At 41.0% G+C, this 16,109-nt stretch overlaps 1 protein-coding gene and 1 long non-coding RNA gene across 6 annotated transcripts in view; one reads left to right on the top strand and one right to left on the bottom strand.

The window, feature by feature from the left end:
- Positions 1-4,297: 4,297 nt before the first annotated feature.
- Positions 4,298-9,738, bottom strand: ACTC1 (actin alpha cardiac muscle 1). Of its 2 annotated transcripts, none has more exons than XM_081290165.1 (7): positions 9,574-9,738; positions 8,793-8,943; positions 7,330-7,654; positions 6,464-6,625; positions 6,147-6,338; positions 5,187-5,368; positions 4,298-4,628 (listed from the first exon to the last, which is right to left on the bottom strand). In XM_081290165.1, the coding sequence occupies exons 2-7, from the start codon at positions 8,919-8,921 to the stop codon at positions 4,485-4,487; spliced, it is 1,134 nt and encodes a 377-aa protein (XP_081146291.1). In that variant the 5' UTR covers positions 8,922-8,943; positions 9,574-9,738; the 3' UTR covers positions 4,298-4,484. The 2 variants fall into 2 exon arrangements, with proteins under 2 accessions (XP_081146291.1, XP_081146292.1); XM_081290166.1 differs by lacking the exon at positions 9,574-9,738 and adding an exon at positions 9,237-9,393.
- LOC308646773 overlaps positions 7,671-16,109 on the top strand; it is a 42,276-nt gene continuing 33,837 nt past the window's right edge. For all 4 annotated transcript variants that reach the window (XR_014021485.1, XR_014021486.1, XR_014021487.1 and 1 more), the window contains exon 1: positions 7,671-8,535. This is a non-coding gene — a long non-coding RNA (uncharacterized lncRNA). The remainder of the gene's footprint in view (positions 8,536-16,109) is intronic.

Here is a 16,109-nt window from a genome sequence, read left to right as displayed (position 1 = left end):
AAAAAAAGTCTGGGGATGTAGATCAGTGGTAGAGTGCCCCTATCAAAAACAAGTAAATTAAATTAATGATTTATCTTAACAATTATGATTTATTTTAATAACAACAGAATGCAAATAATCCAATTTTAAAGTGGACAAATTATCTGAAATACCAATGGCCAACGAATATATGAACAAATATTCTCAGAGTAAATCAAATTTCACGCATGTATGATTTTGTCAAAATGAGCTCAACTACTATGTTTAACTATAATGCTCTAATAAAATATTTTAAATGCTCTCAATATCATTAGCCATGAGGGAAATGCATATCAAACCACAATGAGATAACATCTCACTCCTATTAGAATGGCTATTATGAAATGATTATAATAACTACAACAAGTGCTGCCAAAGATGTGGAGGAAAAGAACACTATAGGTGGAAATGAAAATTACTATAGCCATTATGGAAAACAGTAAGGAAGTTCCTTGAAAAAATAAAAATAGATATACTGGGCTGGGGTTGCAGGCAAGTGGTAGAGCACTTGCCTTGCATGCATGAGGCACTAGGTTCCATCCTCAGCACCACATAAAAATAAATAAATAAAATAAAGATATTGTGTCCATCTACAACTAAAATTTAAAAAAAATAGATATACCTAAATAGATGGAGTTGGAGAAGATAATGATAAGTGAAGTTAGCCAATCCCCCCTCCCAAAAAATGCCAAGTATTCTCTCTGATATAAAAATGCTGATTCATAGTGGGGTAGGAAGGGGGAACAAGGGAGGAATAGACCAACTCTAGATAGGGCAGAGGGGTGGGAGAGGAAGGGATGGGGGCATGGGGTTAGAAATGATGGTGGAATGAGATGGACATCATTATCCAAAGTACATATATAAAGACACCAATTGATATGAATATACCTTGTATGCAACCAGAGATATGAACAATTGTGTAATATGAATTGCAATGTATTCTGCTGTCATATATAAATTAAATAAATAAATAAAATAGAGGGCTGAGGTTGTAGCTCAGTGGTAAAGTGCTCACCTTGCATGTTTGAGGCCCTGGGTTCGATCCTCAGCATCACATAAAAATAAATTTTAAAAAAATTTTAAAAGAAATGTATTAAATAAATAAAATAGATATGCCAATTCCACATCTGGATATATATCCAAAAGAAATTAAATCAACCTACCATTGCACATTCATGTTTATTTTGGCACTATTCACAATAGCAAAGATATGGAATTAATCTAGATGTCCATTGATGAATGAATGGATAAAGAAAATATGAAATATATAATGTGTGTATATATACTTTGTCTTTCCTTCATGTTCTTACTCCAGTGTCTCACCAGTCCTATGGATTAGGACCATACCCTTGTTATCTCATTTAACCCTCATTATCTCCTCAAAGCCCCTATCTCCAAATACAGTCTCATTGGTGCTCAGGGATTCAACATATGAATGGAGTGGGGCAGCACAATTCATACCATAATAGATCCAATAAAAATGAAGAGAATGGTAGAGTTCTAGTAACATTGGTTTAGGCCCTGGATATAGCAAATCTACATTACTCCTCTAAATATTCTATTTTCTCCAGTAATTTTCCTTTTTCCTCTATTCTCTTGAATGTTTAAATACAACTATATAATGCCTATTGATCAGTTAAAAATGACAAAAATACTGTTTGGGGGTACTTGAAGCTATTAACAATACTCTTTTCAACATAAATTGAGAAGAATATAATAAATGAAATGTTTTTATACATGGAATTTTAACCAAAGACATATTCACTGTAGATAATCTCAATTATTTTATACATTGTGCCTTAAACACAATTGCCTTTGTAACTTCCTTAAGCACAATTTCTAGAAGACTCAGCCATTCTAATACCTTATAAACTAACATGAAGCAGAGATGAAAAAACTCAAAATTCAATAAGAATCTGTGTGCTTACCACTTCTGATACAAATATTGGGAGGTGATTCTTAAAGCTTTGTTATGGTTTCGATATGTGGTATCCCTCAGAAGCACCTGTGTTAATACAGGCTTATTCAGAGGCCAAATGATTAGATTATGAGAGCTGTAAACTAATCAGCCCATCCTAATTTGAATGGATTAACTATGTGGTAACAGTAGGCAGGTAGGGTGTGGCTGGAAGAGATGAGTCACTGGGGCACGTCCTAGATGGGTTCCTCTTCCCAGTGGCCCTTTCTCCCTCCCCCTCCCCCTCCCCCTCCCCTCCCCCTCCCCCTCCCCTCCCCCTCCCCCTCCCTCTCCCTCTCTCTGTCCTTCCTGGCTGCTATGAGCAGAGCAGTTTTCTTCCACCATACCCTTCCACCATTATGTTCTGCCTCATCTCAGACCCAGAGCAATGGAGTCAGCTGACCATGGTCTGAGACCTCTTAAACCATGAGCCAAAATAATATTTCCTCTTCTAAGTTGTTCTTCTCAGGTATTTTGGTCACAGCAACGAAAAATTGACTAACACATGTGTCTACTTTGAAGTAGAAACAAAAGTATCTATTCCATTTTCATTCATAAATGGAAAAAAACATAGGTGATATTCCAGTCTGTTGTCTACACTTAAATCATTAGTATTGTTTTCAGAGGATAAAATTTGTAATGTTTATGTGCTCTGAGAGACAAGAGAAAAAGAGACAGAGACTGTGAATTATTCCTCCCCATTTCTGCCCCAAATCAGTCTCCTCAGCTGATACATAGCTTTGAAACCAGTATCTCTGTGCTACAAGACACAGAGGGGAGAATATCTACAATAGCATTAATACCGTATCTAAAGAAAATCCCACCAAATTGATTTTCTGTTTAGACTTTTTAAAAAAGAACTTCCATTTGCTTATGCTAAACATAGAACTCTAAACTCTGGGTTCCTTAAATACTGAAAATGTGCTCTGACCCATCTTTGGGTCCCCCTCTCCTACTATTGAACCTGGCCCAGAGTCAGAGAACTAGAGATACATTCCGAATTAAAGGACATAAAGACATGCATATGACCTTGAATGATAATGACAGTGACAATTTATTAAAGATGTTGAACCCAAAGTACTCCAAATTTTGAACCCAGGCTTCCAACATTGATAGAATGGGGTTACCCTTGATAAACTATGGCTAAAGTTAGAAAAGATGCTTTTAAAAGCATCATCACACAAAATGTCAAAAAAATCTGGGCTCCTGTCTTGTGTACTTTACAAACAAACCATACAGCATTGCACCAATTGCTCAATCCATCTCAGTTCTCTCAATAAAGTTTAATTAAACCAGTCAAACACCACTGTGAGCTCTCACAGTGAACAATTAATTTGAAAATGAAAAAATCTTAAAAGCTTTTGCAATCAGATTGAAGTCTACCTTTCCCAATAGATTTCCTAAAATTCACCAGCTCCGGTCAGACTACCCCAGGCCTGGTATTCTGGCTTCTGCCCCATTTCCTCCAGCTGAGATTTCCGTCCTGTTCTTCTTACCTCTCTAAACTTAACTATTCTTCAAGAGCCTGGCCCATGTCCATCTCCTTAAAGCCTCCCAGACCACATACGCCTGCAGTGTATGTGAGTCCCCTAAGGACAGAGCACTCTGATCCTTTTGGGTGCATTCCTCCTGGAATGCTCTACAGAGTCCAGCATGAAATAAGGCAAATTCTATGGCTCCCTCAACCCTGTTCCCTTAGAACATCAGTCTTCACTCCACTCAATCCAAGATCCCAAGATTAAAAATGTTGAAGATCTCTATCACACAGTTACTAAGAAATTGTTTCTGGATCCTGCTTCCTCACACTTACTTTGAACATGCTTAGTGATCTTCAGTTGTTTAGAGTATATTTGCAATGAGACATGGCTAAGCCTGTCAGCTGGATTTGCATTTCATGTCTAACCCTCAAAAATGTAACTGCAGAATCCAAAGAAATGAGAAGATAAGTGAATTTAAGATAATCTTTTATCTCATTACCGCTATGTATTTGAGTTCTGCAAAGTTATAAAAACAACCAGAATGTATGCTAAAAATAATCAATGTTCAGTGTCATCCATAGCAACTAATCTTAAAACATTGTCTTATAGGGTTCCATTTCTTGCTTACATGGGGCTAAACCTAATGGAGCTTATTTATAAGTTATGAAATAATTCATGATTCTGGCCCAAAATATAAAATCAAAATTCAGTGCATAATTTCCAGCTCAGTGTGACACTAACTTTTCTGATGAACTTTATGCTACTGTACTATTACAATGCTCAAAGTATCAGAGCAAATGTGCTTGCCCCACCCAAGCCTACCCCAGAAAGAAATGAGAGACGCTTTTGTAGGTTGCAAGTCCTGGTCTGTTTTATTTATAAAGCAATAAATATTAGAAGCACAAACAAACTGCACGTGTGTAAACAAACTGTACAATGATTGATGAGAGATGAGGAAGGGTGGTTTGGAAGATTCCAAGAAGCATAATACTGTCATCCTGAATGTAAGAGAGACTAAGAGAGAAGGCACCTTAGAAGCATTTGCGATGGACAATGGATGGGCCTGCCTCATCATACTCTTGCTTGCTAATCCACATCTGTTGGAAGGTGGACAGAGAGGCCAGGATGGAGCCCCCGATCCAGACAGAGTATTTACGTTCAGGGGGAGCAATAATCTGCAGAAAGAAAACAAAAGCTTCCAGTGAACTCTGAAGTTCCAAGCAATGGAACAACAAGCAACATGTTGGAAATATTCACAAAAAGAAATTAGATAATAATTCATTAAATAATTCATAATTCAAAGGAAATTTTATATCACCAAATATTACAACAATCACAATTTTTTGAACTTTCCTCTGTTTCATCATTTCTATTATTAAAGACTCTTCAAAATAGAATTTCTCCACTTCTCTGAAATAGAGTATAATGTGGCAACAAGCTAAATGCATGGTTGAAGGTTAGCCCAAAAGTTGGGGGGTTTAAATATGTTCAAAGAGTTAGCTGTATTTTTTCCCAATAATTTATTTTTTATTCACTGCTTGAAAACATCTTTAAAGTTTTCTGTCTTGGGGAAAGTACTATTTAAAAAAAAATCAAGAAAAGTTCTAGAAAAGCTAAAAGGTAAAGCTTATAGGAATCAGGAAGCTAAGTGTGAGGGGAAAGGAGTTATGAATGAAACTGTACTCAGAATACCAAGATCTGTGCTAGTCCTCCCACCCATGAAAGCTCTTTACCTTGATTTTCATGGTGCTAGGAGCCAGAGCAGTGATTTCCTTTTGCATACGATCTGCAATACCAGGGTACATGGTGGTGCCTCCAGATAAGACGTTGTTGGCATACAGGTCTTTACGGATATCAATGTCACACTTCATGATACTATTGTAAGTAGTTTCATGGATGCCAGCAGATTCCATGCCTGGATACAAATTAAAAAAAAAAAAACATAGCACATTCAAGCTGTAATTCAATGTGGAGGGAACATTCTGCTGGGCCGAGAGAACAGGACTCCTCTGTGTTGGTGAGCTGCCACCACTTGCCTCTGAAACACATGTTGCCCTATAAGATACACTTCAAGGAATATGTGGAACAGGTGTCTCTTAAAAGAAATAACAGATAATCCATCATAGATGGCCAGGAAACAAACAACTGTGTTGAGCATCTATTTGGAGTGAATACCTTCTGTATACATCAGATGTATGCAGATGTACTTCAAAAGGCTAAGACAAACATTTAAGTTAAAATTAACATACTTTTTTATTTATGAACTTAAATCAGTCCAAGCTTTTTCCAGGAAATCACTGCTTAGGAAAGAGATTCGGTGACATACAAGTCTCCCATTAACACTATGTGTAAGAGTGTGGTTGCATGAGTTACTTAAAGCAAAGTCCAACTAGTTGGTAATGGAACTTATTAGACTAACTCAGCTCTCTTGAAGCTCCCCTTCCCTGCAGATATGTGATATTCAGTTACTGCTGGGTCTCATTCTTGGAGATGAACCCATATGTCTTCCTTGATCAGGTCACTACAGCATCACTAATGAGCCATAAGGACTTGAGGCTGAGCTGTGTGGGACTGCAAGCCTACAATTTCACTCAACAGTCTCTTAATCCTTCTGATTATATTGGATTTTACTCTGGGAGACCCCAAGACTCCCAGGAAAAAGCTGTGCCTTGGGATCTGACCCCACAACTCACCAATGAAAGAGGGCTGGAAGAGCGTCTCAGGGCAGCGGAAACGCTCGTTGCCAATAGTGATGACTTGGCCGTCAGGTAGTTCATAGCTCTTCTCCAGGGAGGAAGAAGAGGCAGCCGTGGCCATCTCATTCTCAAAGTCCAGGGCGACATAACACAGTTTTTCTTTGATGTCACGGACAATTTCACGTTCAGCTGCAGAAATAAATCATCACAGTCAATCTCTGAAGAAAGAAGTTAGTCGTGGGGAGGTAGGTGGATCCTTCAAGGGAGGAAAAAAAGCAGACACGTGCTGTGGCAGATAAGACACATATACTCACCAGTGGTGACAAAGGAGTAACCACGCTCAGTGAGGATCTTCATGAGGTAGTCAGTGAGATCCCGACCAGCCAGGTCCAGACGCATGATGGCATGGGGCAAAGCATAGCCCTCATAGATGGGGACATTGTGGGTTACACCATCCCCAGAGTCCAGAACAATGCCTGTGAGAGGAAATAGATAAGAACAAGATAAATCTCTGTGGACCGCCACTTTATTCACGGTAAAACCTACTTCCAGTCTTAGCTGAGAGATACAAGACTGGGCACTGATCCAGATAAAATCAGATCCTTAACAGACAAAGAATAAAAATGAACATAATGGATAGATACTAAATCTGAAGCTAACAGAAGCCCATCCTTTTAAGTATTGGAGTAGAAAATTTTCCTGAAAATACTTTAAAATGATCATCCCTCTTGCCAACCAGCACATGATATAAATGCCCAGACTATTTTTCTTTGTTCTTATCTCTCTTGCACATGTTTCTCTCTTTATTGATTCAGACCTGTTGGAAAAAAATGTGTGTTCTCCTTGAAGATGTTGCCCGGGGCTGTGATGGTATACACACACACACACACACCATGACTGCTGCATTCCCAGCTGCTATACTGTGCTGCACTTCGATCCTCAAAATAAGGGAAGGATCTAATTCCTCAAGCTGTCAGCTCTTACAACAAGTGTGCTCTGAAATTAACCTCAGGGAACTATTGTTAGTTATCTTTCTCTCTTAGCTTGGACACCTCCCTGGAGAGAGTGAGGGAAGGGATCACTATTTTTTTTTTTTTAATTGAGGAATCACATTCACAGCAAGATCAGTGGCTTGGGAATGTGATGAAAATCAGTGACCAACCCCACAGCCCAAGCGTACCTGTGGTTCGGCCAGAAGCATACAGGGACAGCACCGCTTGGATGGCCACGTACATGGCAGGGACATTGAAGGTCTCAAACATGATCTGGGTCATCTTCTCACGGTTGGCCTTGGGGTTGAGTGGGGCCTCAGTGAGCAGGGTGGGGTGCTCCTCAGGAGCCACGCGGAGCTCATTGTAGAAGGTGTGGTGCCAGATCTTCTCCATGTCATCCCAGTTGGTGATGATGCCATGCTCAATGGGGTACTTCAGAGTCAGGATACCTCGCTTGCTCTGGGCTTCATCGCCTACATAGGAATCCTTCTGCCCCATACCCACCATGACTCCCTGTAAGAAGAAAAAGATAGGGAAATCATGCTTCCACTGTGTCAGGAATATATTCAGCACTTTATCAATTTATATCTAACTGCCCAAGTCAAGGTACATCTTCAAAACACCAGAAATAGTAAAAACAGGATTTCACCTTAAATTTAGAAGAATCATTTAAAGTCAGTCTTGTACCTTATCACAAAGATGTATAATCCTATTGTTTAGAATATAATTGAGGAGGGGGAATAAAGCTATTCCACTGAAGAAGCAGGGCCTCACCTTAATTTTAAAATGCCTTCATTATTAAGCTTATCACCTGAGTCAAATACAAAGTAGATGGCTACATTCAGGAATGACCAAATTAGTGACACATTGTATTTCTCCTAAGAAAAGATTTTGACATTCATCAAGTGAACCTAAAAAGATGGGCTGATTTGCCACTGCCATTCTGATGCGGCCCGTCCAGAACATCCTGGATACTGGTCATTCCCCAACGCAAGGACTAAGAGCTCTACTCCCTGGCAGCCTGTCTGGCCCGGCATGTGACAAACCCAGAGAGCATGGCATTGCTTTTAATAAACAGGTGGTATGTCACTATCACCATGGCACTCACTCTCCTTGTCACGTCTGACTTCCAAAATTGCAACAGCCAGGAAGGAGAGAGATTACATGTTTTGAGAGCCCTGTGAACTGACTGTGAACAAGAGAGAGGAATGTGGGTTGTGTCCAGGTTGGTGAAGGGGAGTTATTTCAAACTTTGAACAGGGCTGAAAAGGAGGAGAAAAAAAGAAAACCATATGGTAAAAGAGGTACAGAAGACACTGAGGACTAAAAATCCAGAAGGTCAAGAGTGGAGAGAGCCAATGGCTTTTCACAGGAGGCATCTGGACCATTGACAGGTGTGCCATTGAAGTAGATTGGGGGAAAGTGTACATTTCTTGGTAGTTAGGGACTTGGTAAGGGTATTGCTCATCTTGGCTTGGATCTGAAACTAACCCAAATTTTCCTCATTTAAATCAAGCTGTTCAGGAAAAAGTTGGGTCAGGAGAGACATTTCCCTAATTGCTGGACTGACTAAGGAGGTGGCAGGCAGGGGTGCAGAGTGGGCCTGGGGAGTGCCCCATCTGGGAGAAGGCAGGAAGGGCGGGAAATGTACCTGGTGGCGTGGGCGGCCCACAATTGATGGGAAGACAGCGCGGGGCGCATCATCGCCGGCGAAGCCGGCCTTCACCAGCCCTGAGCCATTGTCGCACACCAAAGCAGTGGTCTCCTCGTCGTCGCACATCTTGGCACAGCTTCAGCGGGGTCTGTAGGTTGAAGAAGGGAAGGTGGGCCACGCTCAGTGTCTGGGAACTGGCTCTGTCCTTACCAGGAGAAGGGGATAGAACAAATGTGGATTCTAGGGGATGGGGGCGGGTGGAGAAAGAGCTGCCTTCTGCACCCTTTAAGAGAAAAAGAAGGGCGAGAAGGAGCCACAGAGGAGATTGGTTGTATAGTGAAGAAAGAGAAACCCACCCAGGCTCCCTGGCCAGGAGTGCCACCCTCTGTCCCAGGCATAAGGAAGGACCATCCTAACTACTCTGGAGACCCAATTCCTTACCAGTCCTCCTAGGCCCTTTTCACCGTTCACAAATTGGAACCCCAGTCTCCCGCCCTATCCACACCCGACGCCTTGCCCCAGTGGAGAGAAGAGCACACGCCCTTGCGGAGGGTTGGGAACGCGGGACTCCCTTTCCGCGCGCCCCTCTCCGTAGAGATCCAAAACTTAGCACAAAACAAGTTAGAACCTCATCAAAAAGTTTGGGGAGAAAAAAAAAACAAAACGACACGGAGGAGTAGCTGAGGGCCGGCGCTGGCTGAAGCCGGGGGCGCGGCTGGTGTCCGGTGCCGCCAAGGGGCCGGGCGGGGAGCGAGGGCGCAGGGTGTCGCTGACTCACCGTCCGCGGCTCGGCTGGGCTCGGCTGGGCTCGGCTCAGGCGGCGGCAGGCTCTGGGTGCAGGCGCCAGGAGCGCAGCTTTATAGCGCGCTGATGGACGGGGTCAGTTGGAGCCACCGGGGGCAGGGGTGGGGGGCCCGGTCTGCCACCTTGCCTTATTTGGTCGCCTTAGCACCATCCAGGACCGCCGAGGCCATTCATGGAGGCAAGGGCAGGGGAGAGGATCAGCCAGGGGGTTCCCAGACCATGTAAGGAAGGGGAGGGGGCAGCCAGAAGAATGGCCAAATAGGGAGCTAGGGAGGGGCAGACGCTGGAGGGTAGGGGGCAGGGGAAGACTAAGTGACGCCAACCCCCCTCTCCCCCTTCCTGAGGTGGGGGAGCTCCCTGGATGGGCTGTGGGATTGTTCCTCCTGCCGACCTAAGAGACAATAAGCCACATGCAAGAGGGAAGGCTTGGCGCCCTGCCCTCTGCTAAGGGGTCCTGACAGCTGGGCCGGGGCAGCAGGGGAGTGACAACAGCTTCTCATCTTCCAGGACTGGGAGTTGGAGAAACATATCCCTGGCAGTTCTCTTGGGCACAGAGGGCACCACAGCCAGACGTTCAAGTGCCTGAAAAGGGGCACCCTTCTGGTCAAGCCCCCACCATCCTGAAATGGGGCTTGCTCATCTAGGTGGGAAAGCTGAGATTTATCAATCTTGGTCCCAATCCACACAGGGATCAGGGGCTGGCATGGAAGAGGCTGAGAAGGGTTATGTTGAGAGTCCAGCCAAGTCTTGCTGGCGAAGGGACCACCCTAGAAGTCAGGTATCCCTCATCCAGGCTGCAGGGGTTTTGCTCCAACTCAAAGACTCTCATCTTCAAGCCAGAAAAGGGTCTGAAGATGGAAGATAACCTGAATGAAGGCACAAATGCCAAAAGTAGCTTGGCCACTTGCCAGTGGGTAGATGAACATCTTTAAACTGGAGACAAAGGTCTTCATTCCAGATGGAGACAAGACTGAAAAAGCAAATACTCTTGTTGAAAAAGATAACAAACAGCAACTTAAACTGTAAACCATAAGAACATATCGACTCTCCCTATTCAAAGTTCAGTCTGTGGGCAAGAGTGTCCTCAACCTGGGGATAAGTTAGAAATGCAGAGTCCTCAACCCAGACAACTGTATCAGAATCTCCTTTTCAGCAAGTTTCCAATTTGACTGGTGTGTATCTTAAGTGTGAGAAGCACTGTTGGAAATCACCATTATCAGCTCCTTCATGGAAAACGGGTTTTGAAGGATCTAGGGATTTTTGAGAAGGAAGAAGAAAGATGGCATAAAGTGAAGAGAGGCAGAGGGACCAAGGAGACACAAGAAGGACAAGGGTCATTGGTTTGCCCTGGGGTGCCCTGTATTCTCAGTTCTTAACTAGCGCTTGGATGTTTTAATGCTTGTGCTTTTCCTCCAGTTCACACCAGTTAAAAATAGAAAACTGGGCACAGGCATCCCTCTCTAGAGTGGTCTTGGATTGATATGCTAAGGAGGCCTGCTGATTAGATACTTGTCCGGACTGGGGAATGTTAGGCACTCCCCTCTAAGCTCCCCAACCATGTTTGGGTTGGTCTGGAGAAGAAACTACAGGGGTAGCTAGGTGATGGAGCCAGGTGAGAGGCCTGGCTGGCATCGCCCCCTGCCATACAGCAGGCATTTCACAGGGAAAATGCACTGTTGGCAGGATGCGAAGAGCAGAACTGCCTTGCGTTAGGCAGATGCTGAAGAAGCAAGGAAAAGGATAAGTGGAACTGGCTGTGGAGCCAGACAGCCCAGGCTTCAAATTCTGCCTCTATCAGTTACTACTTGCTGTGTGTTTGGTCTTGGGCAAATTTGTGAACTCTCCTGAGCCTCCAGAAAGGGACACAATAACTTTTCTTCTAGGGGGTTACTGAGTATTGTAATACTAAAAGATAAATGGCATGCCATTATAGAAAATACAAGTGCATTTACTATAATTCAATAATAAAGATACTTCTGGAGCCAGCAGTGGCTCTTGCTTTTAAAGAATTGGGTCGATTTTATTCATTCATGGATTCAACAATGTCCTATTGATTTGTGGAACGGGAACTGTGCTAGTCACGGGATCGAAGTGATAAATAACACAGAGCAGGACTCATCTTCCGTGGCCATTACAGAAAAGTCAGAGACAAGGTACATGCCAGGAAGGAAAAGGGGGTGTCACTGGGATCATCAGAAAAGGAGATCTAAAAGGTGGTTCTGGGAAAGCCTTCCAGAAGTAGTATCATTTAATTGCTTTTTAAAATGGAGTAGAACTGGAGTTCGTGAACATTTGTGTGAGAGAGGGTGGCCAAAGGCAGCTTCGCATGTACACTGCCCTTATGTGTAAAGGCTCCCTGGAACTAACTCCATAATATATACCCAGAATCCTTAGTAATACTTTTGGGCTCAGGAGGCCAATTTTAACTCACCTGTTCCAGGATCGTGGGTTCTAGTGAGGGATGGGTAGTAGATCAGTGGAGACCAGTTGTGTGAAACAATATTCACCCTTAAAACATTTTTTCTTGGGGCTGGGGATGTGGCTCAAGCGGTAGCACGCTTGCCTGGCATGTGCGGGGCGCTGGGTTCAATCCTCAGCACCACATAAAAATAAAATAAAGATGTTGTGTCCACCGAAAACTAAAAAATAAATATTAAAAATTCTCTCTCTCTCTTTAAAACTATTTAAAAAAAAAAACACATTTTTTCTTTTTCTTTTCTTTTTTTTTTTTTTTTTTTTTTTTTTTTTTTTTTGGTGCTGGGGATTGAACCCATGGCTTTATGCATGCAAGGCAAGCACTCTACCAACTGAACTATATCCCAAGCCCCACCCTTAAAACATTTAAAAAAATTTTTTTCATTTCATTTGACTTTTTTTTTTTTTTTTTGGCAGTGAGGATTGAACCCAGAGGTACTTTACCACTGAGCTACATCACCAGTCCTTTTTACTTGTTATTTTTTGAGTCATGGTCTCACTAAGTTGCTTAAGGTCTCCCTAATTTGCTGAGGCTGGCCTCAAATTTGTGATTCTCCTGCCGCAACCTCCAGAGCTGTTGAGATTACAGGCTTGTACTATCACTCCTATTCATTTTGTAATACTCAAAGTGTATTATCATATGTGTTATATTTACAGTAAGAAAGAACTTTTTTTTTCTTAAAGATTTATGGGGAAAACATTCAAAATCCTGTCTTTTAGCATTTTGACATATGCACTTTATTATCGCTATCTCTAGTCACCTGAAGTGTAATGGCAAAGCAGAACTATTTGCTCCTTCATTCTCTCCCCAGCCTACTCTCTCTGCCTCTGGTAGCCACCATTCTACTCTTAACTTCAATGAAATCAATGTATTTAGATTCCACATAGGAGTGAGATCATGCAGTGCCTGTCTTTCTGTGTCTGGCTGCTTCATTTTACATAATGATCTTCAGTTAAATCTATGTTGTCACAAATGACAGGGTTTTATTCTTTTTATGGCTGAGTCATATTCCATTGTGTATACATACTAAATTTTCTTCATCTATTTGTCTGTTTGGTTATTCCATTTTGTTTTTTGGCTATTGTGACTAGTGCTTTGGAAAATTTTGATTTGCAGGTGTGCCTTTGACGTACTGATTTCATTTCCTTTAGATATATATACACAAGTAGGATTGCTGGATAATGTGGTAGTTTTATTTTAATTTTTTGAGGAACCACTATACTGTTTTCCTTAATGGCTGTCCTAATTTACGTTCCCAACAGTTTGCAGGGTTTTCTTTTCTTTCACATCTTTACCAACAGTTACATTTGTGTCTTTTTATTAAATTATTTATTTATTCTATTTTGCTATAAATGATAGCAGAATGCAATTCATTTCATATTACACATTTAGAGCACAATTTTTCAATTCACTGGCAGTACACAAAGTATTTTCACACCATTCATATCTTCACACGTGTACTTGGGGTAATACTGTCTAACTTATTTCATCGTCTTTCCTACCCCCACAGGCCCTCCCTTCCCCTTCCTCCCCTTTGTCTCTGAAGTTCCTCCATTCCTCCCATTTCCCCTATTGCCATTATGAGTCAGCATCCTCATATCAAAGAAAACATTCAGCATTTGTTTTTTGGGGGTTGGCTAACTTCACTTAACATTATATTCTCAAACTTAATCCATTTACCTGCAAATGCCATAATTTTATTCTCTTTAATGCTGAGTAATATTCCATTGTATATATTTGCCAAAGTTTCCCTATCCATTCATCTGTTGAAGGGCATCTGGGTTGGCTCCACAGTTTAGCTATTGTGAATTGTGCTGCTATAAACATTGATGTAACTATGTCCCTGTAGTATGCTGTTTTTAAGTCGTTTGGGTATAGACCGAGAAGAAGGACAGCTGGGTTAAATGGTAGTTCCATTCCAAGTTTTCCAAGGATTCTCCATACTGTTTTCCAGATTGGCTGCACCAATTTGCAGTCCCACCAGCAATGTATAAGTGTGCCTTTTCCCTCACATCCTTGTCAACACTCATTGTTGTTTGTCTTCATAATATCTGCCATTCTGACTGGAATTAGATGAAATATTAAAGTGGTTTTGATTTGCATTTCTCTAATTGCTAGAGATGTTGAACATTTTTTCATATATTTGTTGGTTGATTGTATATCATCTTCTGAGAAGTGTCAGTTCAGTTCCTTGGCCCATTTATTGATTGGGTTATTTGTTTGTTTGTTTGTGTTAAGGTTTTTGAATGCTTTATATATCCTAGAAATTAGTGCTATATCTGATGAGTTTGTGGTAAAGATTTGCTCCCATTCTCTATTCACCTCAATGATTGTTTATTTTACTGAGAATAAGTTTTTTAATTTGAATCCATCCCATTTATTGATTCTTGGTTTTAATTTTTGTGCTATAGGAGTCTTATTAAAAGAGTTGGGGCCTAATCCAACATGATGGAGATTTGGGCTTCTTTTTCTTCTATTAGGTGCAATATCTCTGGTTTAATTCCTAGATCTTTGATTCACATTGAGTTGAGTTTTGTGCTTGGTGAGAAATAGAGGCTTAATTTCATTTTGTTACATGTGGATTTTCAGTTTTTCCAGCACCATTTGTTGAAGAGGCTATCTTTTCTTCAATATATGTTTTTGGTGCCTTTGCCTAATATAAGATAACTGTAATAATGTGGGTTTGTCTCTGTGTCCTTATTCTGTACCATTGGTCTACAGGTCCATTTTGGTACCAACACCATGCTGTTTTTGTTACTATTGCTCTGTAGTATAGTATAAGGTCTGGAATAGTAATGCTACCAGCTTTACTCTTCTTGCTAAGGATTGCTTTGGCTATTCTGGGTCCTTATTTTTCCAGATGAATTTCATGATTGCTTTTTCTATTTCTATGAGGAATGCCATTGGAATTTTGATTGGGATTGCACTGAATCTGTATAGTGCTTTTGATAGTATGATCATTTTGACAATATTAATTCTGCCTATCCAAGAATAAAAGAGATCTTTCCATCTTCTAAGGTCTTCTTTAATTTCTTTCTTTAGCATTCTGTAGTTTTCATTGTAGAGGTCTTTCACCTCTTTTGTTAAGTTGATTCCCAAGTCTTTTTTTTTTTTTTTTTTGAGGCTATTGTAAATGGGGTGGTTTTCCTAGTTTCTATTTCTGAGGATTTGTCACTGATGTACAGAAATGCCTTTGATTTATGGGTGTTATTTTATATCCTGATACTTGCCTGAATTCATTTATTAGTTCTAAAAGGTTTCTGGTGGAATTTTTTGTATCTTCTAGGTGTAGGATCATATCATCCACAAATAGTGATAATTTGAGTTCTTCTTTTCCTATTTGCATCCCTTTAATCTCTTTTGTCTTTCTAATTTTTTAAAGAAATTTCTCAGCTAGAGTTTCAAGGACTATGTTAATAGAGGTGGTGAAAGAGGGCATCCCTGTCTTGTTACAGTTTTTAGAGGGAATTATTTCAATTTTTCCTCCATTTACAATGATGTTGGCCTGGGGCTTAGCATAGATAGCTTTTACAATGTTGAGATATGTTCCTGTTATCCCTAGTTTTTCTAGTGTTTTGAACATGAAGCGGTGCTGTATTTGTCGAGTGCTTTCTCTGCATCTATTGTGATGATCACATGATTTTTATCTTTGAATCTACTGATGTGATGAATTACATTTATTGATTTCTGTATGTTGAACCAAACTTGCATCCCTGGGATGAACCCCACTTGATCATGGTGCACTATCTTTTTGATATGTTTTTGTATTTGATTTGCCAGAATTTTATTGAAAATTTTTGCATTTATATTCATTAGAGATATTCTTCTGAAGTTTTCTTTCTTTGATGTGTCTTTGTCTGGTTTTGGAATCAGGGTGATATTGGCCTCATAGAATGTGTTTGGAAGTGTTCCCTCTTTTTTTATTTCATGAAATAGTTTGAGGAATATTGGTGTTAGTTCTTCTTTAAAGGTCTTGTAGAACTCAGCTGTGTATCCATTCGGTTCTGGGCTTTTCTTGGTTGGTAGGCTTCTGA

This window comes from Spermophilus citellus (genome assembly GCF_964194105.1).
Source record: "Spermophilus citellus genome assembly, chromosome: 4".
In the NCBI taxonomy this organism is placed as follows: domain Eukaryota; kingdom Metazoa; phylum Chordata; class Mammalia; order Rodentia; family Sciuridae; genus Spermophilus; species Spermophilus citellus.
Note: the sequence above shows the minus strand (reverse complement) of the source record. Positions and strands in the feature narration are given on the sequence as shown.

Coding starts and splice junctions, on each gene's coding strand:
- ACTC1 (XM_081290165.1), bottom strand. CDS start 8,921: ATGTGCGACGACGAGGAGACCACTGCTTTGGTGTGCGACAATGGCTCA. Junction 6,626..7,329: donor TGCTTCTGGCCGAACCACAG/GTACGCTTGGGC, acceptor TTCCTCTCACAG/GCATTGTTCTGGACTCTGGG. Junction 6,339..6,463: donor TTACTCCTTTGTCACCACTG/GTGAGTATATGT, acceptor TTATTTCTGCAG/CTGAACGTGAAATTGTCCGT.